Source organism: Pseudochaenichthys georgianus, chromosome 20, assembly GCF_902827115.2.
Source record: "Pseudochaenichthys georgianus chromosome 20, fPseGeo1.2, whole genome shotgun sequence".
NCBI lineage: Eukaryota > Metazoa > Chordata > Actinopteri > Perciformes > Channichthyidae > Pseudochaenichthys > Pseudochaenichthys georgianus.
In genome coordinates, this window is record NC_047522.1 from 22,442,170 (window position 1) to 22,469,855 (window position 27,686).

The 27,686-nt window shown below is 43.0% G+C and overlaps 1 protein-coding gene across 1 annotated transcript in view; it reads left to right on the plus strand.

Moving 5' to 3' along the window:
* Positions 1 to 4,921: 4,921 nt before the first annotated feature.
* The window catches only part of vipr1b (vasoactive intestinal peptide receptor 1b), a 40,407-nt gene continuing 17,642 nt past the window's right edge, over positions 4,922 to 27,686 (plus strand). The window contains 4 exon segments of the mRNA XM_034108299.2: positions 4,922 to 5,159; positions 13,763 to 13,853; positions 17,174 to 17,284; positions 26,648 to 26,748. Coding sequence (XP_033964190.1) covers positions 5,106 to 5,159; positions 13,763 to 13,853; positions 17,174 to 17,284; positions 26,648 to 26,748 — 357 coding nt within the window. The 5' untranslated portion in view covers positions 4,922 to 5,105.

A 27,686-nucleotide genomic window follows, 5' to 3' on the forward strand; every position in this document is an offset into this window, starting at 1 on the left:
GAGTTACTTTTGAAATGAAGTAACTAGTAATGGTAACTAGTTACTGGTTTTCAGTAACTAGCACAACACTGGCATTAGTAATAAATACATGTTGTTATGTTGTTTACAAGGAATACATGTGTGTATGTTGGCCAGAAGACGCATGTGCAGAAAAACACTTTCAATTCATTCTTACCCAGAACATCCATGGCACTCGCACAACATATGAACCCACACTACACACACTAATGCTCTCACCTTCACCTTGTGTTAAAGCTTTTATGAATGGAGGCAGGACAGAGAAGGTAGAGATGATGGCAGAAGCCACATTGTTTGGGATTACTGGGAAAGCATTGTGAGCGTATAATAACAGGGTGAACGCATATCGCAGACCCCGTTGCTGATTGTCCAGCTTCATTGTTTCGAAACAAAACAAGCAGATGAAATATAGATCCGCTTTGAGAGCAAAATCCTCAACTCTTTTATTAATGTTAATATTACATTTAGTCGGTGATATAATGCCTGCAAAACCCCTTTCACACATTAATACGGCCGACTTGCTCAGACTGGCAAAATAGAATCCAGATTATCATGAAAAGAAATAACCTTTTTTTGCTCGTTCGCTTTCAGCAATAACACTTCAGAAAATACAATGTAGCAGCACACAACCTTTTCTATGTCAAGATATACAGTAGTGGGGAGATGGCTTCCTGAGCAGAGAATAATGGTGGTTAATGGGCATAAATTAAAAAGATGTTGGCTACATGTTAGCTAGATGCAGGGGCATGAAGTGTGGAGATGTGATTAGCTGCTTAGATGTTTACCCTTGATTTGGGAATGTGATGTTACGTTCGTGAACGATCCGATTCTTTGGAACGGCTCTTTGGTTCGAACGAAGGGAACCGAGTCGTACTTGGTGAGAGCCGTTCTTGTTATCGTTGGTTCACTGCCTATACTCCAGGCTCACCAAGCTCATGGCGGAAAGGCTTTGCATTGTGGCGACGTCAGTTCCGTCAGAGAGAATATTCTCCAAGACTGGACAAATCTTCTCAGAGGAGAAATCGCATTAAGCCCTCAAAAGTGAGGAATCTCGCTTTCCTGAATGCTAATGTGCCAGTTAGTAACCCCGCCGTGTCCATTGGAGTTACAGCGACATCGTGTTTTATGGCGAGGGATTCGTTGCCATGGTAACGCCACATTATGTATGCCCCTTAAAAGAAAACGGCTCTTTTGGACGGTTCTCGGAAAGGAACGTAGCCATAAGATCCGGCTCCCTTCAAAGAGCCGTAATTCCCATCACTATTTGGGAATGAGATGTTCAAGTTTAATCATTGACCGTGATTGTTAAAGTGAGAATATTTTGTCCGGTGGCGAGTCTGGCTAACACTAACACCAACACTGTTGGTTACTGCAACTCACAACAAGTAGAAATGCACATTTTCACAAGTTGTCTGAAGGTAATGTTATATCAATGTGTCAGCTTTAATGTTGGTTAGATTCAGTAAGTGAGCCTTAAGTTGTGGAGAGTTCTACATGCATTGCCCTGGGCTAGGCTAGGCTAGCGTTATCTTTTAGCTTAGCTGAGTAAAGGTATTGTTTTTCGCTTGTAATATATTAAATACAGGAAGTGTGACAATGTGTAATTGTACCTTCTTAACAGACTTCCAAAGACACAGAGATAGTTAAAGTACTCATTCCTCCATTGTCTGAGAACCATGAAGAAACTGTTTCCCTAAATAATAAAGTTGGCTATCAGGCTTTTGATCTATCATTTATTTGGTCTCTTCAGTGTGAATCCTTGCTCCAAATTAAGTCTTGACCTTATTAAAATATGAATCTTTTTTGGGAACCATTGAGTTTTCCATTGTACCCTTTTAGTTTAATACATCACCCTCTGCATGTAAAGGTCAAATCTGTCTCAAATGCTAAAAGGTTAAGTAACTCGAGATATCTTTCTCATATAATGAGAAAGCTTTTGACTTTTCACAGGAAAAAAAGGAAATAGGTGATGGTTGAATTCCATAGCCGTTTTGATTTTAGTTGACTGTTTCACATACACTACTGCAAGCATGGGAGTACACAGGGCCGCCCTTCCCTACAGGACAATCACGCAGGCTGCAGGGGGCCCCGCCTTGCGCAGGGGGCCCCGCCCAGAGGGCCTCAGCTGCTGTGCGCAGTTCTCCGCTCAGTTCTCCGTGCACCCCCCCGCGAGAGTGAGAGGTGCCAAGGGGAGCACGTCTGTAACCCGACACCGTTGTAATGAATCGACATCTGACCAATCACGGCTTTGATACGGCCACTAGTGCAGGTGAAGAGATGTCGGTGAAAAGACAGTTTCAGTCCGGCGCAAGCAAGAGGGAAAAAAAAAAAAAACATGAAGAAACTAGAGCATCACTCGAAGGTGGGTGAGTAAAATGTACAACTTGCGAATGTTGTATAAGTCAAATTGCCAATTTCCATATTAAAACATCCGCTGAAATTCACGACATGAAGAAGGCAGTCTCTGCAGAGCATATAGGCTAATGGAGATGCAGTTATTTCCAGCATTCTTTATTTACCATTCATTCGAGTATGAGGAAGAGTGATACACTGTCTGTCTATTGGCTTACATAACAGTTAAAGTTTGCAGCCTAAAAAACATGGAGCATTTTTTCCCCTTTTATTAATTTGTATGTAAATTTGCACATTTCATGGTGACGCTCAGCCTCTCCCCTTAAGGCAAGGCAAGTTTATTTATACAGCACCTTTCAAAACAAGGCAATTCAAGGTGCTTTACAAAAATGAAAGACTTCCAGACAACGGCATTTAAAAACAGTAAAAGATAATTAAAGAAACATTAAAAGAAAAAATATATGAATAAAAAGTACATGAATAAAAAAAAAACTTTTCCTCCTAACAGTCATCGTCATGTCAACCACAACACAGAGAAATACTGATAGCAATGTGTGTCTAGTTGATACATTGCTGACAGAGGGAACTACATTTGAATACAGATTTAAGAAATATCAGTTTTTGAGCATGTCATAAGCATGTTTTGTCTTGACTATATTAAATGTATATTATAGTAAAAATAATATAGTATTTATATTATTGAATTGATTATGATTATTATTATTAGTAGAAGTAGTTTATTTGCATTCATTATATTTTAATCTTTTTGAGGCTAGTATTTGGCAGGAAATGCAGACGTATTCACCTGTAAACGCATACTGAACGAGATACATGCACATTTACCAGTAACCTCACTGTATAAAAAAGTAACTGTGTTGATAATAATAATAAACAGGAATTATATTTGCAAAGTAGCCTACTTTGTTTCCAAAAACAACTGTCGGTTGGGGGGGGGGCCTCATCTCACAATGTCGCTTGGGGCCCCAAGTTGGCCAGGGGCGGCCCTGGGAGTACACAGGCAGCATGAGAGCATTCAAAGTCAACTTGGACTCAACAAAAGTAACCTATGATCTCACAACAACAACAAAACTCAGATGAAATTAAACTTTTAGTTTTTTTTGGTTTGTGAAAAACCTATTTTCCCATCAATATTAATGGTCTCATGCCGAGCCTGGCAGGGAGGCCTGTCACAGAGACTGAGCATGAAGCTGTGCTGAAGTCCGGTCAGCTGTGAGAGCGAGTCGATCAGCAGTGACACTGACAGCAAGAGAGGGCTGGAGAAGATGGAAAAGATGGAGGAGATGGAGCCGCCTAACGCTGCAGGGAGGACGCCAGGATGGATGCAGGGCTCTGGTGCAAGGGCCAGATGATTCGTTATCCCTTTATTGACCCAACTTGTCATGGAAGACACATCATCGGTCTTCCCCCCCTCTCTGTTTTGATGATCTTAATTGTTATTGCACCATTCTCATGCATTAGCAATTACAAGAGGGCGAGTCAGTGCAATTTGGCAAATGGACTTTTTTCATCATGCAAAGTAAACAACTTATTAGGAAATGTATCTGTATATATTCTTACTGCTTGCTTCACATGTCATGCAGCTTAGTTTCTACATTAGCCAGAGGGGCACCAAGACATCCCCCTCGGCATCTCTGTGCATACTTCTAACATATGTCGAAGCTGTTGAATATCCGTATGTGAAATTGAAGTTTTACAGAGTTGTATTTATTTATTTAATGCTCATGTAGTCACCAATGTTCATCAGCCTTGTGCAAACTTTGATATTATTGCATGTGCCAGAAAAGCACTGTATTGATCCCTTCAGGTCATGTTTTTTCGTATCTTGTTTTGTGTGTTGAGGTCGAAACGTTGGTATTTCAGGGTGACCAACCAAGTCAGTGAATTGATCAGGGAGCACATGAAGCTTAGGACTAAGAGACGGAAATATCTTGGTGGAGCAATGAGGAGACGGAAACCAAACACACATTTAAATGTCATATCACTATTATTATTATTGTTCTTTTTCCTTTTTCTTTCCAAGGAAATGGGGAATCAGAAAATAAGCTGTATGTGATGGTTGATATGAAAGTCACTGTTTGAAGGAAAATTTACGCCGTCTTGTAATGTACTGTCGAATGTCATGTTTTATGTTATTTGTGGACCCCAGGAAGATTAGCTGTTGTTATGCACCAGCTAATGGGGATCCTAATAAACTATAAATAAACTATAAATATCCATCTTGTTGCCTTCCCTTGACTGACACTACAGAATTAGCGCCCCCTACTGTTTATCTCCACAAACGATCTTCTAAAATGTGCCTATCATTAGTGAATAGATGCGGTTTTTCTGAACATTTAATACAACATGTGCTGTATGTTTTGTTGGAGACCTGGATACTGTCATCACAGAAGTGAAGAGGAGTCACTTCCAGAACAATTACACGATGTCCTCTTACTTACAGCATCCTCCTTTAACCACATTAGTCCATCACTGACAGCCCAGTTAACAGACTGCCTCGTGGGACTCAGTCTGGAGGAGTTGGGAATTAAAGGGGATAGGAGGCGGATACAGAAGCAGCTCTTTACGAGAAGCGCAGTCCGATGGTGAGGCAGCGGTTCATCTCTCTGCGGGAACACACTTAAAACACACACTTGCACACGCTTCCTCCACACACACACTTTTACATATCTACGGGACTTATCTTTACTCAGAAATCTCTAAGAACTAAAGACAGAATGGATGCTTCCCAGCTTTTTTTTCCACTGCTCTTCTACGGATTTCTGCCAAAAGTAAGTAGGAGATCCTTCACTTGAGCGATATTTTTTGTTTACGTGATTTTAAATATTGTACGGTTTGTGGTGAAGAATTCGTTTTTTTAAGCCAGTAATTATTAGTTTGCATGGTTATTAAAGCCACTTTTTACATTGTAAGCGCAGGAGAAGTGCGATGAGAACCACATTTAGATCAATTTGTTTTATGAGTCGTTATGACGACAATTCATGTTATTTTATGATGACTTGTAGTTTTGGCTTCCTCCTAAATCTATTTTGCGGTCATTGCTGCAGGGCAAATGTTTATTCGTACGTTAATCATCTATCACCTGTCCTTAGGAAAACTCCAAACGAAATAAGTGTTAAGTTTTTTCTCTGCTCACATTGTCAGTACATAGCCAATCAGATCCGTCTATGAGTTGACGCACTTTTATCTGTCGCCAGAAGTCAATCTCCTTTATATGAAACTATAATGTCCTGTTCTTGCTATTTAAAAGATGACCATGAAGATGTTTCAATGGCAGTCTGATAAACTGGTGAACCAGAAGCCTTTTCAATTTGAAGTGTTTCTGAAGGTCATCCTGTTGAATTGGATGTAGAACTCTTGGCTTGATTAGTATCTGGTGAATTCAGCGCAGAAAAGTACTGACTTCTCACACATAGGGTAAACTATGCAGAGTCATTTAACTGAACTAAAATCACTATTTCTTCATGTTGTTTTAGGGAAAGTGTGTGCATTGTGCAATGTGGTGAAAACCTAGTCCCATTTCAGTGCAGTCGAGTTTTGCTGCAGGCATTTTGTGGGCGTATGAGCGCTTGCATAGTGGGAATAGAATAAACAATCTTGGAAGTGAAATCATCCGTCTTCCCGCGGCACGAGGGGAGTATCTTTTGGCCCTGCTCGGTTGCCTTGTGTTTCTGATCTGTTCATTATGGGCTTGTGTCATATCTTTGTATCTCGATTAAGAAGTGCTTTGCTGCTGTTAATTCCCCTCACTGCACACAACTCCTGACACCATTTCACTTCTGCATTTTGTCTTTGACAGGGAGGTCTATTCCTGAGAAGGAAAGACAACAGACCATTTTAGGGAAGAAAATCCTTTTGGAGCCTCTTTAATGCTTTGAGGGGTGTTCCCTTTCCTGTAGTGTGTGTTATGTCGTTTTTTTTGTATGTAAATTGTCCTGAAAAAAATCTATGTGTGGCGTGTGGCGCAGTGGATAGTGCGTTGGTGTTGGGCTCAGGGGGAACAGGTTCAAACCCCACTGCAGTCAGCATGTCGTTGTTTCCCAGAGACACTTCTCCCAAATTGCTCCTGTGGGGATTGTCCACAGTACTGAGTGTAAGTCGCTTTGGAGAAAAGCGTCTAACAAGTGACATGTCATGTTCTCTCCAGCACAGCTCAGGCAGTATGAGAAAAATAAGACCTTTTTGAACATTAAAGCACGGAAACATGTAACAGCAGAGACAATACACACACATATGAACCTGAAAATAAGCATCATATGTCTTTTTAACATTTCAGATTACACTTGGCTGCTGTGTGTATGTTGAGTAGGATGTCAGTCATTTGACACTTTACTTCCTGAGACGCTTGTCAGCAGCGATGTCCCGGCAGAATACACTGCGAACATCCAAGTGACTGAAGCGTGGAAACGTGCTCCTCACTCCTGCCACCTCTCAGATGCCTGGCCCACCCCGAGGCTTAAAAGAACCAACGCCATACGTCATGTGTTGACATACTTTCGCGACTCGAGCACTGATGCTCCACTACTCTGCGCCTTTCACCTTCCTGCTTTACAATAACACAATGTGGACCGTTTAGCGAGCCCTCACTCAGGGCTACGGCTTGAATGGACAAAGAGCCGTGCCCCCGCGCCTGCAGAGAAATAGCCCCAGCTCAAATCTCTGTCTGTTAGTGCTGCGATTATACAAACGAGATATGGCGTTTCAGCTTCGTAGGGGCTGCTATGCATGTTGTACTCCTGTCAGCACACGTTAGATGTTTCCCCCTGTGCCCGCTCTTTATGCTAAACAGATTGGCTACGTGTAGCTTCATGGACACACTTCAGAGCGGTATTGATCTCCTCGTGTCAAGGAAACTAACACGTCCGTTTCCTAGAACTACACTATTTATTAGAGACACTTGGGAGATGCGGTTTACTCCATCATATCACACGTTTTAATTCCCTGTCAGGTTTGTTTTGGCAGGAAGAGTCCGATGCACACACTCAGTGGAGCAGCGTGAAGCGGCTCTCAGTGAAGTGTCGGATAAACACATCGCTCGGCATCCTGACACAACGTCCATTTTCCTGTCAGCTCTCCTCACACTTCACTCGATCGTTATATCAAACAAAGCAACACCATTTCATATTAAAAACTCTGGCAGCCCTCGTGGTGAGCGAACTCTCGCGGCTGGCAGGTATTTATGGGATGTTTTGCGAATGGAGACACTGCGAGTCCCCGAGGTCATTAATCATCTGCATCGTGTGGGGTGTTGATTCATTGCCCATTACGGTAACGAGTCAAAGTGTACATATTACAGCATCTTGAGGCACTTAGTATTTGTCATCAGTGTTTTCAATTCAAGCATAAATCCCTGGCACAGAAGTCCTCAACCCGTACTCTGATGAATATTGTGTGTCATCTCCCTCTTTGTGTGCTCTGGCTCGACGGACATGCTTGTTTATGAACTAATAAACTATGAGGAGAGTTTGATCCCAGCAGCCTTCTACAAGTCCTCGCAGAGATTCCCGTATCATGTCTATAACCCCCCAATCATGAGAGACTTTGTTCAACTTTGTTCCTGCTGTTTTTGCAGCATTACCAGAGTCAATACCCGTGTGTTGCTATTGGTTTGCATTCTCCAAAGGCCTGAAGAAACAAAAACATCTCTCCAATTTCATATCAAATTAAAGTGGGAATCTGGGTTCTTAGCTGGAGATTGGAGAGAAGCCTCGCTCTCGAAACACGAGTTGTACGATTAGCCCTTTTTTTCACAGCAGACATTTTGACTTTGACCTTTCGAGTGTCCCAGTAAGGCCTGACGGCGTGACAGGGAGTCGGCGTGCAGAGTGGTGCAGGCATGACGTAGCTTTGAAGGCTAACGCAGAATTTAGCATCATAAGGGAATCCTCGACAAAACCCAATGGGATAACCACACACAAGTTAAAAAACCTTGACTACGAGACGAGGGAACAGGAAGTGGTAAGTCCTTTCTGGGTCTTACGGCCCCTACACACGGCGGCGTGCGTTGCCGCTTGGCGGTGGGTGCGTCTTGAGCTTGGGGAGTCAACGCGAGCAACCCGACCAACAACCAATCACATGAATGTCCCGCCCCGGACATACAAAGCAAAGCATTCATGCTACATCCATGCTAGCTAAATATACTGTCTATGCTTGCTAGCTGTCCATTCAAACGAAGTACACTGGATATAAACTCCCCAAACAAGCGAAGACCTACCAGTTTCCCCCACTGCCTCTGCCCCCTCCCCCCATGCCTGGCTCCTCCGGTTTGTATCCCTGTATGGAAAGAGGGACTGGTCATAGAGTACCGGGTGATTCCCTACCGCCACGATCATTTTCTCCTCCCTTTGTTGACATATGGGAAATAACTGCGGTCCGGCTCTCCCAACATACAAGCGGTTTGATTGGCTAGTCCTTGTGCTGTCATATTTACATACGAGGGATTTGATTGGCTGACGCCTCCGTCGAGGCGGCAAAAGTAGAACATTGCTCTACTTTTGCAGCGAGCACCTCGAGAGAAGCCACGCTTTGCTCCCACAATGCAGTTCGGCGAATCGTGACGTCACCCCATTCAAAGTGAATGGGCAGAAGCGTTGAAGCGGCACCGCACGCCGCCGTGTGGAGGGGCCGTTAGGGCAACACTTTATAGCTCGAACGTGAAACAGAAGCGTCATTAACTTTCATATTCAAACCAATGCATCTCCTATTGTCAAAACGGTGCGCCGAATAGTGGAACACATACAGTATAATGCTACCATGTCAGCAACAATTGCCAAACGTTAGCATTTATTTGCCCTTTTTCTGGCCGATGAAAGTGACATATTCAATCTGCTTTTTGCTCTGTCATGTTTGTTAGAAAGAAAGCAGCGAGGCAAGTTGTAGTTTTAAAACAAGGAACTGAAGGATATGAAGGCTCTGCTGCTTTAACATGGTGTCATAAATTCTGCACCCGGTATGTTTTCAGTGGTGAGATAAAGCCAGGGATTACAGAGTCCATCCATTCTGTTAAGCCCTATGGAGCATAACATTTACGTTTTCGTTGAACCTTGTTTACTTCTTATTACTTTGCATTCCTGGATTGGACATGGTTGAGCTTCCTGAGGGGCTTTTGGACTCAAATCCTCCCTGGAGTGCTCTGTTGTAAAGTTGCCCAATAATTAATGTCATGCTAATCATAAATAAGGTTACCTCTGGGTTTGACCAACATGAGATTTCCTCCTCGGTCCGCTGAGCTGCTCAGAACATGTTAGCAGAAGTCTCCCGGCTGAAGTTACCTCAGGATACGTTGGATTTTCTTCTGTAATCAGTCGAAGGCTCCTGTGAGCAAAGTGCTTTGGATTGTGATAGTGTCAGGGCGACCTCGTCCATTAGGAGGGAGCGAGCGAGGCGATGACTGAGTCTGTGGAGCAGGGATAAGACGGAGCTATGAGATGCTGTTTTTTCTTCATATTTTCCGTTAAAGTTTAACTCCAGGTGTTGCCCTCGAGGCAGTGGTGTTTTAAAGCCTTTAGCTAAGTCAGCTCGGGTGATTGTTGGCCTCGGGTATTTTTGCTCGCAGCTTTTCGACAGAATCGCTCATCAAAACAACTTCACACTCATCCCTGCACTCCTCTGAGTCCTCATCAATACACCTGTCAAGACTGAAGTTGATCGGATAAATGGTTGTCATGAAGCTCGGCGTCAGAAGGGCAGAAGTACAGAAAGAGAGCACTTATTTTAGAAGATGGCGACAGCAGTGTATTAGGAAGTCAATTTTAAAACCTCAAAGCTCTGATGTGTAAGATTTTAAAGTTCCCCTCCAGAGGAACACAAATAAATACTTGTGTGTGATGTGGTTTTACACAACAAAACAAAACTTCAATAACTGCTCAAATTTGTAGCACAATCAAATATCTGACGGTTATAAAATATATAAACCTTTGTTATCTGTCGCCTCTATTCTCGTCTATTATGCCTCGCTGCGAATCGAATGAAAAGGCCTTTAAGTTTTAATTAAAATCTGTTCTGACATAAAACACAGAACAATGGACGGCAGATGCTACATTTACAGATTTTAAAATGACGTCTCTGAGGGAAAGGATGTATTGAATGTCTGTTCCCTTGACTCCTCTCTCCTCAACTCTCTTGAAAGGAATCAATGGCTCACAAACAGGAGAATGGGAAAGGCTTCAAGGTCTCCCCTGTGTGAGTGTGTCCTGCTCTCATTTCCCTCCTACACACCTGCTCTGAATCAGCCTCGTTACACCCTCCCTGCTCCCGAGGTTCTTCCCAGCCAATCAGATCCTCCCCTGCTCCCCGAGGTGATCTCCTGCCAATCAGCTCCCTGCCTGTCTGACCCGATGACCCACACCTGAGCTTCTCCTCCTCTTCACATCCTCCCCTCCTCACATTAGTTTTCATTTCGGTCTGCTCCTCAGATTTTGCGATTTCAAGAGTGCTTTCCGACTTTAAGATGTCTTCTCGTGTCGACTTAAGAGGTGAATTTCTTATTTTTCCAGTTTCCTGCACTCATTTAAATTATATTGTGAGACTCTTATGACGAATATGCATGTGTAAATACTGTAAATACTGTAAATACTACACACATGTTATATATTGGACGAGTTTAAAATCCCGTCATCATGCTCTTATGGGCGTGAAAATAGACCTCGAGTATGAAACTCTGGACATGTGTCACATTTCTAATAATAATCTGTGAATTATGCTGTATTGCTGTTTTAATAGCTTTTAAATGTTATTTTATCTTGTTCTAATAACTTTTAAATTCTATTTTATCATGTTTTATCACCACTGTAAAGCGTCTTTGAGCACCTGGAAAAGCGCTTTGAAATGCAATGTATTATTATTATTATTATTTGCTTTTTCCAAACATGTCAATGTTCTACCCGTCAACCAAACGCCCTTTTGGCTTTTCCACCTGCCTCAGCCGTATCACTACGCCGTATCACTACGCCGTATCACTACGCCCTCTCCCCTACAATACCCCCACAATCAACCTGACCACCGGCTTCCGATCAGCCTAGTTGTACATCCTGTGTATATCTGTTCATTTTTACGTGTTTCAGATTATTACATTTTAGTTTCCGGTCCACCTGTACCTCCACCTGGCTGGCTGTCTATCTCTACCTGCCTGTGATCATAAATCTTAAAAACAATCTTCATTTTTACCTAAACAACCTACATTTGAGACCTTACCCCGTTACAATTGTCTTCATTATTATCATCTCAAACCTATGAAATCAGACAAACCCTGCATCCACATACATCATGGCTTACATTGGACCATCCGTCAGAACACTGTAAAGACTTACTTGGAGTGTGAAAGAACCTCGTTCTACACATCTCGTGGATGCCTGTGTTACTCACAATTGAGTGTGCGAAGTCGTCCTTGCAGGAATCCCCGTAACGTGTTTGTTTGCCCTTAAATATTCCTGCACAAACAGCTTCAGCAGGAATGGTAAATAGTGTTCTGAATCCTGTTGAAATGATAAACAAGGCTACGCCCGGGTTTATTCTGCCTCATTACGTTGAGCTATTACACCACAATGCATGTACTCAGCTGGGCTGTGAGGAACACTGAGGGCAAGGGCGTCTCTGCGTCTCTGTGTTTGTCTCATCGGAGGTGAAGCAGGATCCTGTTTACTCGTCAGCTCAACACTGGATTAAACAGGGCGTTTAAAAAATGACATTATGGTTCATAGTTGTTTTGAGTGCCTCTCTGCTTTAATGTTCAAAAAGCTCTTTATTTTTCTCATACTGTCTGTGCTGCAGCACCTCTTTTCACCCTCTGTCTGAAACCAGAGCCCAGTCTGCACTGATTGGTTAGCTGGCCGGCTCTGTTGGGATTGGTCAACCGCTTAGAGATGTCCCGCCCCTTAGCCTATCACGTACAATGTGTTGGAGCGATAGCCAATAGAAGCGCAAGTGTTACAAAGTGATGTCGCTATGTTCAGGAAGTAAACAAAGGAGTCCAATGGAAGCGTTTCAGGCAGGAATGTGCGAGAGAACTTTGGGATGTTAGTCTTTGCAAACCATTTACGTGCATTATAAAACCTATATAACACTACAGGAAAGGGAGAACCCCAAAAAGCATAATAGGGCGGGGCCTCTTTATTGACGATGTGTCATGTTTGGCAGCAGCTGAGTTGTGGAAGCTCGTGAAAAAGACATACAAGGCAGGGTTCTTCGTACGGTCATTACAAACCTGGAGAAGTCATGAAAATTCAAAATGCTAATTCCAGGCTCTGGAAAATTTATGGAAAACAATATTTTCCCCAAAGTGTTGGAAAAGTCATGGAAATGTAACTAAAGTTGCATCAAATATAATTTATATGTTATCTAATCACCAAAATAGTAATACCATAATGATAATAAATACTGTATCGTATAGGAATGAAACGTGAAATGGCTTTTAACTGACGAGGTGTTTTGCTGGTGAGAGATTTTAGTAGAAGCTAAGCCTACTATTTGATGTGTTTTAGATCGGCACTACATGTTTCATGTTTCCCTGGGGAGGTGTTCCAGGCTCGCCCAGCTGGGAAGAGACCAAGGGGTAGACCTAGGACCAGGTGGAGGGATTATATCTCTTCGCTGGCCTGGGAGCGCCTTGGGACCCCCAGTCAGAGCCGGTTGATGAGGGGAAAGGAACGTTTGGGGCTCTCTGCTGGAACTGCTACCCCCGAGACCCGACCACGGATAAGCGGGAGAAGATGGATGGACATGTTTCAGATGCAGACCTTATTTTCCTGTTCCAGGTTCAAATAAACCATGTTCAGTGGTACCGCTGAGAAAGAGTCATTGTTTTAGTCGTGGAGAAGTCATGGAAAATCATTGGTGAAAAAGTGTATGAACCCTGACAAGGACCGACAAGCAGAACTGGGGTTGAAGTTGTTTGGCTCGTCCCTGTGACCTTTACTGCGTTGTGTGTCTTCGGAGGCAGGGGAAGCTCTTCTCGTGGACTTCACGGGTACTCTCTGCGTCTCCACTGACCTTCTCCCGCTCCTCGCTGCTCTCTCGGAGCTTCATTGACCCACCAGCGGCTGTCAGCTCGCATTTCTCAGTCTTTGTTGACACAGATGAACCATCGCAGCAGATTACTCAGCGGCTGCCTTCTCCACTTCCTAATCCATTTCCACGATAGCATCTATTTGCCCGGCAAGAGGGATTTCAGACATGTCTGTGTATTATTAGCCCGGTGTTCTTTCTAACGTGAAAACAAGGCATCAAAGGCCATCGCTGCAGGAATGTGATGAAGAGAAATGTTATATAAAATATTTACAAGCACACGCTCGCTGGAATGTAACCCTCTCTCGATGACTAATGGCGGCGGGATGAAAGCACTTTGACACTCAAACTTGCTTTCTGCCTCCTTCCACAGGTGTTTTCGGTGCAGATGTGCGACGTGGTGAACGAGATCGAGCTGGAGAAGGAGCGCTGTGAGGACGGCAGCTTCGGGAACGTCACTTCAGGTCATTCTCCAAAGCGTATTCTCCTCTGTTTTTAGAGCAGGAGGCTATTTAGAGGGAAGTGGGAACGGGCATAAGTGAATAAGTAGTGAGGTAGGGTAATAACGGACGGATAAGGCTCTATTATAGCAGGCAGGCCACCGTTTCTGCAGAGACATATTGCTTTTATTTATTATACGAATGCAGGCTCGAACAGTCGCCTGCTGTGGAGATTGACTTTCTGATTTGCCACTCAACAGTTCACTCAAATGTGTTTTTGAAAACATTCAGGGAAGGAGAACAAGACGGATCGCTGAGTTAATAGCTAGTATATAACATACAGTTTGCAACCACAGACCTTTATGATTTAATTTAATACAATCCAACAGTGCCTTATCACTGCTGCTGCTTCTGATTTTATCCCTGCTTTTATTCATTTGTAACTATTTATATTTCTTTACTGCAGTTATACCGTAGTATGATGACCTTAAAGATATTCATGTCAGGCTTTATTTGGTATATAGTATTAAGTTGGTTTTTTTAAACTTTTTTAAAACTATTTTTCTTTTTGTATTACTTTTAATATAGTATATTTTAATATTGTCTGCTTATCTGTATTATTGTGCTGCATTGTTGGAGATGCCTGTGACCTAAGATTTTCAACGACATAATTACTCTGTATGTTAGTTTGACAATAAAGAACCTTGAACCTTGAACCTTGAAGGTGGGGTCGGTAAGTTTCAGAAACCGGCTCGAGATACACTTTTTGTTATATTCCATGGAATGCTCTTAACATCCCGATAGCAATGAATATCTGAAGTGCTTTGACAAAAAATCCATAAGAAAATGTCATCTGTAGAAGCCGTAATACTGTAAAAAGTACAACCAATTGGATGGCCTACCTGCCTGTCAGCCTTCCATCGGGGCACACACTTATCTCGTGCCCTCATTGGTCATGTGCGCGTTCGTGTGTGTTGGAGGAGGGGCTCTAAGGAAGTGGCAGATTTTCTCCGGTTGTGTGTTTTCAAATTCTAGCGCACTCGAGCTGGTTTCTCAAATGTACCTACCCCACCTTTAAGGTTGTAGGGGAATTAAGAAGGTCCTATTATTACTGTTAACAAGCATCGTGGGAACCCTAATTCCAAAAATAGAATACCCTTAATCACAATAAGACTAACTAACATTGAGCGCCAACCATCATTTTTTACATTAGGGTAGATTTGAGTGCATATAAATCAACATGTTGCATGATCTGTGATAGGCGTAGTGCCTCACGGCTGTAATATTTCCATATATAATACGTGTAGGCTGTTAGAAGAAAGTAGTGCACTTGCCAAGGACACACATTTTTTTTTGTATTCCCAGTCTGCACCTTGAATGGAGGTCTAATAATTAAAAACACCGGAGTGTGCAGGGCTGTTAAAACCACGAGGGGAGGAGGTTTCATAGAATATAAGGTTAAAGCAAAGATATAACCTTGAAGGAGGTAATAATGGTATTTCTAGACACTATTGTCACTCAAGGAAATAGGAAGGATAGCATGTCATGATTGAAGGGAGAGTTACAGACTGGGAATAGGTGTGTATATTTATTTTTATTTTATTTAACCAGATAAAATGCTGACCTGGCCAAGAAGGCAGCAACGTTACACATAACACAAACATATAAAATACAGAGAACACAACTAAGAAGACAAAAGACGAAAAGCAGTCACTACATTGTGCACATTAGGACAGTAAGAAAGGTACTACTTATTACTGCAAGAGCAGCTGGTGGTAAGGACTTCAGACAACTTCAATCTAAAACATGCTATTGAGACAAGTGCCCTCAGTTTGAGGCGTGATTGAAGGTCATTCCGAGACCAAGGACCATAATAAAAAAGACTCCTTTTCCCAGCCTCAGTCCGCACGGCAGGAACCCGTATCCAGGCACTGGGTCTGAGGCTGTGAGAGTCACAAACTGGAGCAAATCTGGCACTTATGTGCAGTGGAAGCTTTCCTAAAATGGCTTTATACATTAATAAACACCAATGCTGCATCCTACGCATAGTAAGTGAGGACCATCAGTTAGGCTATGCAGTGTGCAATGATGAGTCCTATCGGGTGCATCTGATATATAGCGCAGTGCAGCGTGGTAGAGGGGGTCAAGTTTGGCCAAAACAGTGGGACAGGCACAGCTATAGACGGTATCACCGTAGTCCAGCTGGGACAGGAATCAGCCAGAGGGAAGAAGTTGAAAAACAACATTTAAGTCTGTAAAGGAAGCCAAGAGTGAATTTCTATTTCTTAGTTAGAACTTCAACGTGGTGTTTGAAGTTCAGATTACTGTCCAACCAAAAGCCCAGATATTTGTAGGTATCGACAAACTCAACAGAGACGCCATCAAGGGTGTCAATGGAGAGGCGAGAGGATGCTGACTTGGGAGCAAAAAGCATTTTCTTACCGTTCAAAAGCCGTCTGGAATCAAGACGTGCGTGCTGCAGCGTGTATAATGTATACACACTCCGACCTTCCCTCTGAACGAGCATGCTTCAGTAATATCTCCATTTGGTCTCGTTTTAATAATACACGTGGAAGCAGCTCCTTCTTATCTCTGCAATCATTTCTCTGCGCCCTGCTATCTGCTTCCTCCACAGGAAGGTACAGGTCCCTAATAGAGGAATTAGCAGTGTGCATTTGTGAGAAACCATACATTAAGTTATGCAAAGTATTCAATATCGAGACTGTCCAGCAATTCCTTGAAACAGAACAGGTTAAAAAATGAATATTTCCTGACAGGTTGTGTACTCTGGCGTCACTGCGCTGAGATGTTTACACTTTTCAGATTCTGCACAGTGCCGTGTTTCATATATTAAAACGATTTACAGAAGGTGCACGTGTTGCAGTAAACTAGATTTGAATTCAGAATTTCCATCTGACATGTTAAGTTGTTTTCCACAGATGTGAGTGACTATATGTCTATAGATTTTATTTCCTGTTCATATGCTGTGGAACATTTTGTACAACATTCATAACACAAATCAACATGTCCGCAATCCATGTTCTTCCTCTTAACGCTGAACAAGAGCTCCGCAGTGCGTGTCATGAATGCACATGATTTATGTGTGTGTGTGTGTGTGTGTGTGTGTGTGTGTGTGTGTGTGTGTGTGTGTGTGTGTGTGTGTGTGTGTGTGTGTGTGTGTGTGTGTGTGTGTGTGTGTGTGTGTGTGTGTGTGTGGTGTGTGTGTGTGTGTGTGTGTGTGTGTGTGTGTGTGTGTGTGTGTGTGTGTGTGTGTGTGTGTGTGTGTGTGTGTGTGTGTGTGGGGTGTGTGTGATGCCATGTTAACGATGTGTCTCCTGCTGCAGGGTGCCAGGGCATGTGGGACATCATCGCCTGCTGGCCCTCAGCCAGCGTCGGGGAGGTGGTTACAATAACCTGCCCGACCTACTTCAGCTACTTCAGCGACGAGCACAAAGGTAAACAAATCCTCCGTTATTTAAAGTCAACACAACATGCTTTAAGAATATTTGCTCAGTATTATGTTCATTATTAATTGAAAGTGGATAAAAGTTCACTATTAAAACGATGTCATCATTAGATCTTAGAAAATGTTCTTAAAGCCGACATATTCTGCTCATTTCCAGGTGTATATTATACTCTAGTGCCTGGGACGTGTTTCCATGCTTTCCTGTTCATAAAGGGGGGACTTTAGGAAACCCCCAAAAGCGTAATAGGGCCTCTTTAATTAAAATATCTGTAATTTAATAGTGCTGTATTTCGAAGCAAACAAGCCTATCGGCGCTACAACTGTACCGTGTGCTGTCGTTTCGCTCGGAGGACAAACATACAATTTATTATAATTTCGTGATTGTTTCAGCCCCTTGGTCAATACTGGAGATTGAATGTGTCGCCTGCATGCAAATGAGCCGTTTTCAAGTTATCAAACTGCCATCGCCTCCTGTGGACATCAGGGAACAATATGAGAAACGCTGCAGAAAGCCCAGACAGACAATATCCAATCATGAGCCTCTTTGGTATTTACCGGAATCATCTGGAAACACTTCAGAACTTCTTGTGTGCAATATTTAAAAGAGTGCACCACCCTTAAGCTCTTATTTAGCCGTGCCTTAAAGGGCCCGCGTCATGGCCATTTCTACTGATCATAGTTCCATTGGTGAGGTCGACTAGAATAGATTTACACTGTTCAATGTTCCAAACTCACATTGGTTTCTCACACAGGCTCGTTGCTGCTGCGAGGAGCGGACAGGTTCCGGGTCGGCGATACGGCGAGAACAAGCGAAACTCACCCTGAGCACACACACACTCACAGCCGAAGTAAAAACAATAAGTGTGGCTTGATATTGAGTAAGAAAAAGGTTTATAACGCTGTGAGCATCGGTCCGCGATCCCAACCCGAAAAACGTTTACCCATTTAAACAGTCGTGGCAGATACCTTGTTTGTTTTAAACATCATAAATACACAAACAACAATGAATACTTACAGGTTGTGTACCCGAATCTCCCGCTGGTCCAAACAAAGCAGGAACAGCAGCATCGTTCTTCAGAGCCCTACGCTGTACATATCCGGCATGACTCGCTTTTGGGATGCTTTGTTTCGTGAAATGCTGGCAGTGGGTGTGGCCTCTGGGTGTGCACACGTCACTGAACCCAGGAAGTAAAGAGTTTTACTCCCTACAGGGCGTACTTTGAGGGTTTGTGACTCTGCAGACCGTTTACATGCAGAGAAAGCTACATAACACACAAGGGGACGGGTGATAACCGGAAAAGCACGACCTCACTGGGATTGACCCTATGAACGAGGTGCTTCAAGAGAAACGCAGATACAAATGACCGATATTGGGAGTGTTCCTCTAACCCGGGATAACAGCTAATCCAGGTTACTGTAAACAACATGGAGTGTTTACGTGAGCCAGATTGAAAAATGCCAGGGTAAACTCGATCACAGATTACAGTCGGGGTTTAAGAAAGCACGAAGCTCTTCCTCTAACCTTTACTTTGGAACGAGCCCAGGACAGAGGACGACTCGAGATAAGAAAGAGTTAGAAAAATGCTTTGCTGACTCACCTTTTATCTAGGACTCCTCTTTTCCTACGACATTTCAATATTGTATACTCTTCATTTTTCAATCTTCTCTTGTGCATTGCCTGTGTCCTTGTTTTTCTCTCAAATCCTACGCTGCCTGCAAATCAATTCCTGAAAGACGCTTTCAATAGACACGCACTCTGTCTAACCTTTAGCTCAGCAACAGCGTCCGTTCTTCACTCTGGTTCCTTTGTTGCTGACGTCTCCAATGATCTGTTAGTGTGGTGACTCAGAAATTATTAATCACAACCCCCTAATGCTGCACGTCTTTCGTCACTTTCAAGACGTGTTTGTGCATATTTTTTTGACTTTGTTGGGGATACATAATAATAACATTTTTTATTAGAGCGCTTTTGCAGGTGCTCTTTACAATTACACACTACACATATGAGACATGTAAAGGCGCGGACACACCAGGCCGATTACCAGCGTCGGTGGGCGTCAGGCCGACGATGAGCGTCAACACGCCCTACTCAGACGGTGTGTCCCGCACCGTCGGGTCTTTTCAGCCGGGCCGGCGCCTTTTCGGCCAAAAAAAGTCGGCCAAAGGCAGTCGGCAAAAGAAAGCACTCTGATTGGCTGTTCAGCTAGCGAATCAGTGCATGAGAAGCGAAACAGAAGTGAGGGACCCAAACAAACAATTTCATTGAACTCCAGCTCTCGACTCAGGTTCGGGAAAGCCCCGTGAGCTTCTCGCTGTAGAGTGAAAATGGCACACGCTATTTGTTGTTTGTTTATATCACGCAGTCTGTTCTTCTTCTCTCGGTTATCACGCAGTCGGTCTTCCGGTTGTTGCCTCTTTTGAATGACGAATACACACTACCGCCGCCTGCTGGTAGGGAGAGTTATTGCCACTCACGCATGCGCAGTTCGTACGTGCAACTTGACCGTCGGCTGAAGTCTTTGCGGTGTGTTCCAGTGCGACACATGGCCAAGACGCAACAGTCGGGGTCCGTTCTTTGTTGTCAGATTGGTGTGTATTGATGATCAACGCTAACTAGTGCTGCGTACCTGGACTCACATTCAGGTTCAGGTCCGGACTCAAGTCCAGAGGTTCAGGTTCAGGTCCGGACTTATAAGTCCGGACCTGAACCCATGGCTTGTGTCAAGTGGTGTGAGTAACTAAAGTGAACTTATTGTGAGCTAATTATCAATTGAAAATTAATTCATAATCAACTCAAATTCAAACTCATCAGGTTTATTGTGCTCCCTTCCAACTTGTGTCTACATTTCTCTACAAAGTACAAATGTAAAAAAAACACTTTTTGCCACTTAGTCTACAAATGACTTATGACAGCAACTACAGTGAACTACTACAAAGTTCAAACATGTATTTCATTTACCAAACTAAAGTAACCAAACAGTCCCTGAGCTGACTGAGCCTAAATCCCTAAAACGTTGCTGAAAGGTAGAGTGTAGAGTAGACTATACGCATCACACTGTTACACACCTAATATACAGTATAGGCTACACTCTAGTGACTGTACAGTCAGAGTGTACTGTACTGTCTGTGCACCATGTATTTTCTACAACTCTACAATACATACTGTTAGAAATTAAAATCAATGTTGATATGGCGTAATTTTGAATTAAAAACACTAATTTAAATCACTTTTATTCTGAAAAAACCGAAAGTTCACACTATTAACTTAAAACTTTTATTCTGAAAATTCTTCACTTCCGGTTAGCATTAGCATGTGGCGAAATTCTACGTTTTCAAACCGTAAATCGAAGGTGAAATGACATGTGATGTTGTACACTGAGCACACTGGGATTAGCACTCATTTATTGACGCTGAATAACGTTTATCAGGGAATGTTTAAATAACCACAGACACCAGAATATACGTAAGTGCTAGTTTTTTTGCGAGTCCAAGTACCGGTTCCTGACGTTCCGGTTTTAACCGGACTTGAACCGAAACTTTTTACAAGTCCAGTACCGGTTCGGCGTACCGGTACGCAGCACTAACGCTAACCCACTGTGCCAAAATCGCCCCTATGTTTGTGTTGTGCGTCTATGTGTTGAGGTTGTACCTTCTCATCATCCTTTAGTATGAAATTGTGGCTTCTTTCCTGCACATTTGTTGACGAGAAAGAGGCAGACAATGGAAATGGAGAAGTCATTTGAACGGGTTTGAACTCTTTTAAACCTCACTTGAACATTAAAGCCTGTGAACGGGTCACAGAGAGAAACAGAAATATGAACCTGAAAATGAGTGAAATGTGTCTTCTTTAAAGACCTATATTTCACACATCCTCCTCCAGATATCTCCTCCCCTCCATCAGCAGACACTTTGCTATTCCCACTCATTATCCAATTTTCAATGGGCGATATTTACAATCTTGTGGCTGATAGTGGGAGGTGTGTGGTGCAGTGGGTTGTGCGTAGGTGTTGGGTCACAGGTTCAAACCCCACTGCAGTCAGCATGTCGTTGTGTCCCTCGAGACACTTCACCCCAAAGTGCTCCTGTGGGGATTGCCCACAGTATGTAAGTCGCTTTGGATAAAAGCGTCTAACAAGTAACATGTGATGTAATAGTGATCGTCTCTAAATCCCCCAACTGTCTAGTTAAATATTAAAATACAGTTTTTATTTGATACTATTCTGATGCCCTACATATAGTGACTCTTTGTACAGGTTGAATCTACACTGAGAGCAAAAGCCACAGGTCATAACAGCCATGCATTTCATATAATTGAAGATCAGGTTATTACAGTGAACCTCTGTGAGTGAGCGCAGCATGAACTTCAGTTTTCTGACTCAAATCATCTCTTCTTCAGGTCATTTTCTCCTCTGCTCCTCTCAGTCATTTCAAACCTCTGCTGATGGATATCCATTTCTTCTTTTCATCGCCTCGGAGATATCTCCCTGAGCTTTTCACCTGCTCCTCTGCCTCTTTGACCCAGCAGGTCAATACTCTTTTCCATTTACTGAGAGAAGTGCTATAATCCAATTATTGGTACTATTGGAGATGGGCTGACGGGCCCTTTACGGCTGTGCTACCTAGATGGAAATACTTTTCAGACTTCTCAAAGTAAAGTATAATCCTCCTCTCTGTACACCTCTGTGTTAACACCTGCAGGTCCTCGTAATTATTTCAATAATGCACTTCAATATTCCCATTTTCTGTGTGCGCTGAAAAGGCGAATCCTTCACCTCTTTAACAGCCAGTCACATTTTGAAAATGGTGCATGTCCCCAGAGCCATTGGAGCTCACTGAAACGTGAACTTTTTTTCTTGCATCACTCATGCAGGCATTAACACCTCAGAGTCAAACTGAAAATTAGAGACTCAGGGAAATGTAACACTTCAAAGATGGAGATGCACTTTAAACCCCACGTGTACTGAAGGGCAGCCAGGAGGGGTTTAAAGCCGTGAGCAAAAAACAAGATAAAAATGCTTCAAACGGAGAGGAGACAGCCACAGACGTTGTTAAATTGGAGCCATATTCTGCTCATTTTAAGGTTTCATATTTGTAGTTTGACATGTCTCCATGCTTTAATGTTCAAAAAGCTCTTTGCTTTTCTCATACTGCCTGTGCTGCATCACCTCTTTTCACCCTCTGTCTGAAACCAGAGCCCAGTCAGCTCTGATTGGTCAGCTGGCCGGCTCTGTTGTGATTGGTTAATCAATCAATCAATCAATGTTTATTTATATAGCCCAATATCACAAATGTTACACAGAATATCAGTATGACAAGACAACACCCTCTGTCCTTAGACCCTCACATCGTACAAGGAAAAACTTGCGGAGAAAACCCACAGTTTAAAGGGAAAAATGGTTAGTTAACCTCTTAGAGATGTCCCCCCCTTAGTCTATCACTTACGATAGGCGCTTTCACACCGCAGTACTTCTCCCAGTATAGTTCCGGAAATGTGCGTTCACACCAATGAGAACTTTTCCACCCCCTTTTCAGTCCCTGAGAGAGCATACTTTCCTGGGAGAAAAAGGTTCCCATTTCTGATTGGCTGGGCGGATTGCAAACCACGGCCCGTAAAACTCCCAAAAAGTTTTGTGAAGCCGCCATTTTATTTGCTCGCATTAGCATTATTAGCATTAGCATTAGCCCAGCGCACCAACGGAGAGAGACTAACTTATGGCAACACAACATTAGTTAATCAGAAGGCGCCTAATGTGTTGGAGCGCAAAGGGAAAGGGACCTTTTAAAAAGCCTCTATAATATTGTGAATATTTCTATTAAATATATCTTGTATCAGGCTTAATTTTGCCTTTGATTCTCATGGTTTGTCTTTTTGAGCAGGTCAGACACTCTGATGCTTATATCTCAGTATAACATTGAGGCTTTAATAAGAAATAATAGTAAGTGTTATGTAATTGGGGGTGCTCAAAAACATTCCATTAAAAATAAACACGAAGATCTGCATTCATAGTTTTGGGATCTATATTTCCTACTGAGGCAGAACTAACCGGATAGATAACAACTGCCTGATTATTTCTATCAACTACAATTAAATATTTAAATATATAAAGTTTGTTTATTTTGAAAGTTTGGTCGGACTTTGTGTTCTGACAGTGATAAATGATCCAAGCAATTTGTTTACATTTGCATTTAGAGTGCAATTTTTTATTATCGACGACACGTCAATTTCAGTTTTCACATCCCTGGACAATATCCATCATTTTTCTAAACAATGTTACAAATATTTACAATAACCACTTCTTCTCCCAAAAGGCACCTGCACATTTAAGCACATGACGCTGGGGAGTTAAAGAAATTAATAAGATACGGTTATGCCCTTTAAAATAAAGAAGAATCATATGGGCGTCTGAAGGGTCCAGATGGTATATTTTCAAAGCTGTCCGACGTGAATCCATCCTTAAATAATGAACAGGTGTTAAGATGAAGCTGAATTTGAATAGCTGCACCCGTCTCCTTTTATTAAACTAGGTAGTGAACATTTTCCCTATCATACACATAGTCCATAATATGCATGAACTGTTTATCATATGGAGTTGAAGATCTTTTACTTAAAGGTCCCATGTCATGCTTTTCTGGTTATTAGTTACCCGTCCACTTGTGTGTTATGAAGGTTTTTATGTAAACAGTCAAAACCCTCAAAGTACACTCGAGTAAAACTCTAACACAGAGAAGACCTGTCTGTGCTGCCCCAGAACGCCTCGTTGGACATTTCTCTTTTTCCATTGTTTACTTCTTGGGTATAGTGCATACTTGCCAACCTTGAGACCTCAGAAATCGGGAGCAGGGGGGGGGGGGGGGGGGGGGGTGTTAGTGGATCGCCGGAGCTGTATTAGATTAACATCTACACATGCTTATTGTAGTAAGTGCACTGTCTTGCAGCCTGTAGCCCCATCCTTGATGGAGCAGGCTGGACCTGTATTTTTCAGGAAAGGAGTGAGCAGAGGGTATAGTTGTCGATTCTTGTTCTGTTTTCTGTGACTATCGGCTCACCCTCTCAGACTTTCAGTTGCGCGCGCTACCAAAGAGACGCGCTACCATGGAAACCAAACAATGGTGTAGCTGTATTAAAGTCTGAGTGCAAACAGTCCTGAGTAAATCTGATTTTGTCAGAAATCGGGAGAAATGTGGGAGAAATATGACCCCGGGAGGAAACCGGGAGAGGGCAATGAAATCGGGAGTCTCCCGCGAAAATCGGGAGGGTTGGCAAGTATGGTATAGTGACGTATTTCGGGTGTTACGTCCGCGGAGCCGTTACGTTTGGACCAATCCGCGGACTTCCTCACTCACACACACACACGCGCGCGCGCACGCACAGCGACAGGTTGCGAGGCTCGCTGCTGCGAGGAGCGGGACTCTGTGAGCTGGCTCACTGGTGTGGGGTCGGCGAGACACCGCGGAACTCAGCCTGGGCAGAGCCATATGGCGCTGAGCCTGGGCACACACACAAACTCCCAGCCAGGCTGTGTGTGTGTGTGTGTGTGTGTGTGTGTGTGTGTGTGTGTGTGTGTGTGTGTGTGTGTGTGTGTGTGTGTGTGTGTGTGTGTGTGTGTGTGTGTGTGTGTGTGTGTGTGTGTGTGTGTGTGTGTGTGTGTGTGTGTGTGTGTGTGTGTGTGTTGTGTGTGTGTGTGTGTGTGTGTGTGTGTGTGTGTGTGTGTGTGTGTGTGTGTGTGTGTGTGTGTGTGTTTGAGGCTGGGTTTTGCTGTGTCTCGCTGTCTCGCAGACGGCCTGGGCTCACAGAGAGGGGGGGGGGGGGGGGGCAGGTGCTCCAACAAGCCGTTTAGGACAGACTCAGAGAGTGAATCCACAGACTATACAGAGATGCTGTGAGAAACCAATGTGAGTTTGGAACATTGAACAATATAAATACAACAATGGAATTATGATCAGTAGAAATGGCCATGACACGGGACCTTTAACTAACTAAATGAACATGCTTTTTGTTTCCCTGGTTTAGCTATCTCGTTCACTTTCTTTCTGACTCCCTTTTCTGATGCTCTATCTCTACACATAAACTGAGGCACGTTGACATGTATCCTGTTTGACATTTCCAGGTTAAGAGGACACTCGTGAAGTCTGACTAACGTGACCTGGGGGAGCAGAATGAAATGTTCTGTCTATTTGCCAACTTAGTCATTTGACCATACCTTATAAAATGTCCTCAAGCGTTAGCAGCACACACTGATATATCTGCTGCATGCGTCTCACTCAATGTACTGACAGGTTTCCACAGAGATGACCAGCGAAAAGCAAGCTTCCTCCTCCGCTATGGCAGGAATGAGAAGAGCTTCACTTACATTCAGACTTGTTTAAGGGTTAGGAGTTATTTTCAAATGTTAAGTATCATGAGCAATATGTTTCACATCGCTAACCAAAGGCACCATGATGTTCATTTGTGTAGCAAACATCAAATATTGAAACCAGTAGGTCTCACTCAAAAATGCGATATTCAATCTTCCAGAGCTGGAAAGGGTAAACTAGAATGCTGGCAGGACAGATCACTGCATGCTTCAGAGACGTGCTGCTCTTCACATGAAAACAAAGCCAAGAGCCCTTACAATCCAGGCATGTGTTAAAGCCCTTTCAATATACTGGTTGTGAAACGTCCTTGAGTCAAGGTCTTCCAAGAGGGCCGGACTTACACATCCATGAAATAGGTTATTATAGGACTGAATTGAAGAGAAGATAAAAGAGAAGGTGACGGGAAAACATTGTATATCATCTCAGCATGACACTCAAATAAAGCACCCAAAGAAAACAGTCACATGACCTCTCCCTAACACACACTAACCTCCTGCTGCTTCCCTCTGCAGCGCATCGCCTCCATATGAAAGCTTTTAGACTAATCTTCGTCTTTTACACGCGCTGAGCAATTTGGCTGTCGGTCACATTTGGGTTGACGTCTAATTTGGGTCAATCTGTCAACACCGAACCCAGGTACAGCACACATAAATAACCCCTTAAATAAATACCGTGTTTAAACCAAATCGCCGACTTTCTGTTGCTCTTCACAGAGTCATTCATCTGAAATTAAGTGCAAATTGCCTTTGCGACAGAAATAAAAGGTTATCTCTGATGCATCTAATCTGTATTTGCTGTTGAGTGATAACGGAAGGACCAGATTGTCAACAACAGCCAAGTGGCTTTCTGCAACAACACATCACTCACAAGTCATTAAATGCTCAGATTGGTGGGAGACAGTGCTACATGGAGCCATTTTAAACTAACTTTGTGAGCAGGTCAAAAATAAATCAAGTCTCTAGGTGGCTGTGAGCCATTATGTCATTTCTATCTGCAGGTAACCTCTCCAAAACCTGCACAGCAGAGGGCTGGACTGAAATGCATCCTATCGACATCGCCATGAACTGTGGATACAATCTCAACAGCACCAGCGACGATGTGAGTAAAACACTGCAGCCTATACGACGCCTCAGTAAAGATAGTTGTATCATTGTGATTGAACCGCGCAGCACAGCGGGAAACCACCTCGAGACCCAGGCAGGAAGAATTGAATTAGAAAACATCCTTTCTTTTCTCTGCGGGTGTTGTCAGAAAAGATAGTTGTTGGTTTCAATACTCCAGTGTTTATTATGAGCTGCCTCAATGACAGGGTGGAATACAAGTAAGCTAGCACAAGAGGTAGAACCGTATTACACAATTGTCATTTAAATTATACTAGATGGAATAAACCAACATCCACAAAGAAATGCGATGCTTTTTTAAGACATTTGTTTTAGGAAATGTGCTTGTTTGACGTTATCTAAAAGAGTGAGATGATTTAGATCGTGTTTTAAGTAGAGTTGCAGCAATTAGCAGCGTTTAGCTTAGCCTAGTTTAGCGGAACTGCCCATGCTAATCCTTAAGTGTAATTTAAGTTTTACTTTTGGTGGAATAAACAGCTACTTTCTGTACACAGACAGAAAGAAAATTGAGTTTAATTTAGGAAATATACTGTGGTATACATTTGCCTTATAGTCAAGAGTACAATTATTAGATCAATACCACTCTTGTGTTTTAACACTAGAACCGCCAGAGGTTTTTGTATGCCAAAAAACCGCCACCTGGGTCAAATTGACCCGCTATTAGAATGCATTGATTTTCAAGGTAACATGTTGTTTTATTGAGCAGTGAGTTGTGATCGCACAGGGAAGCGTAGACCAATAGAATCTGTGGACTCCCAGCTTTTCATATGACAGGGCTCGACATTATAAATGGCCCGCTGGCCCGGAAGCATTATTTAGAAACCCTGGCCAGCATAACGTAGCCTACTTTCAACTCGCCCCACAGCTGTTTGCTGTGAGCGGGAGCGCACTCCTTCACTACAGTCTCTCTCTTCT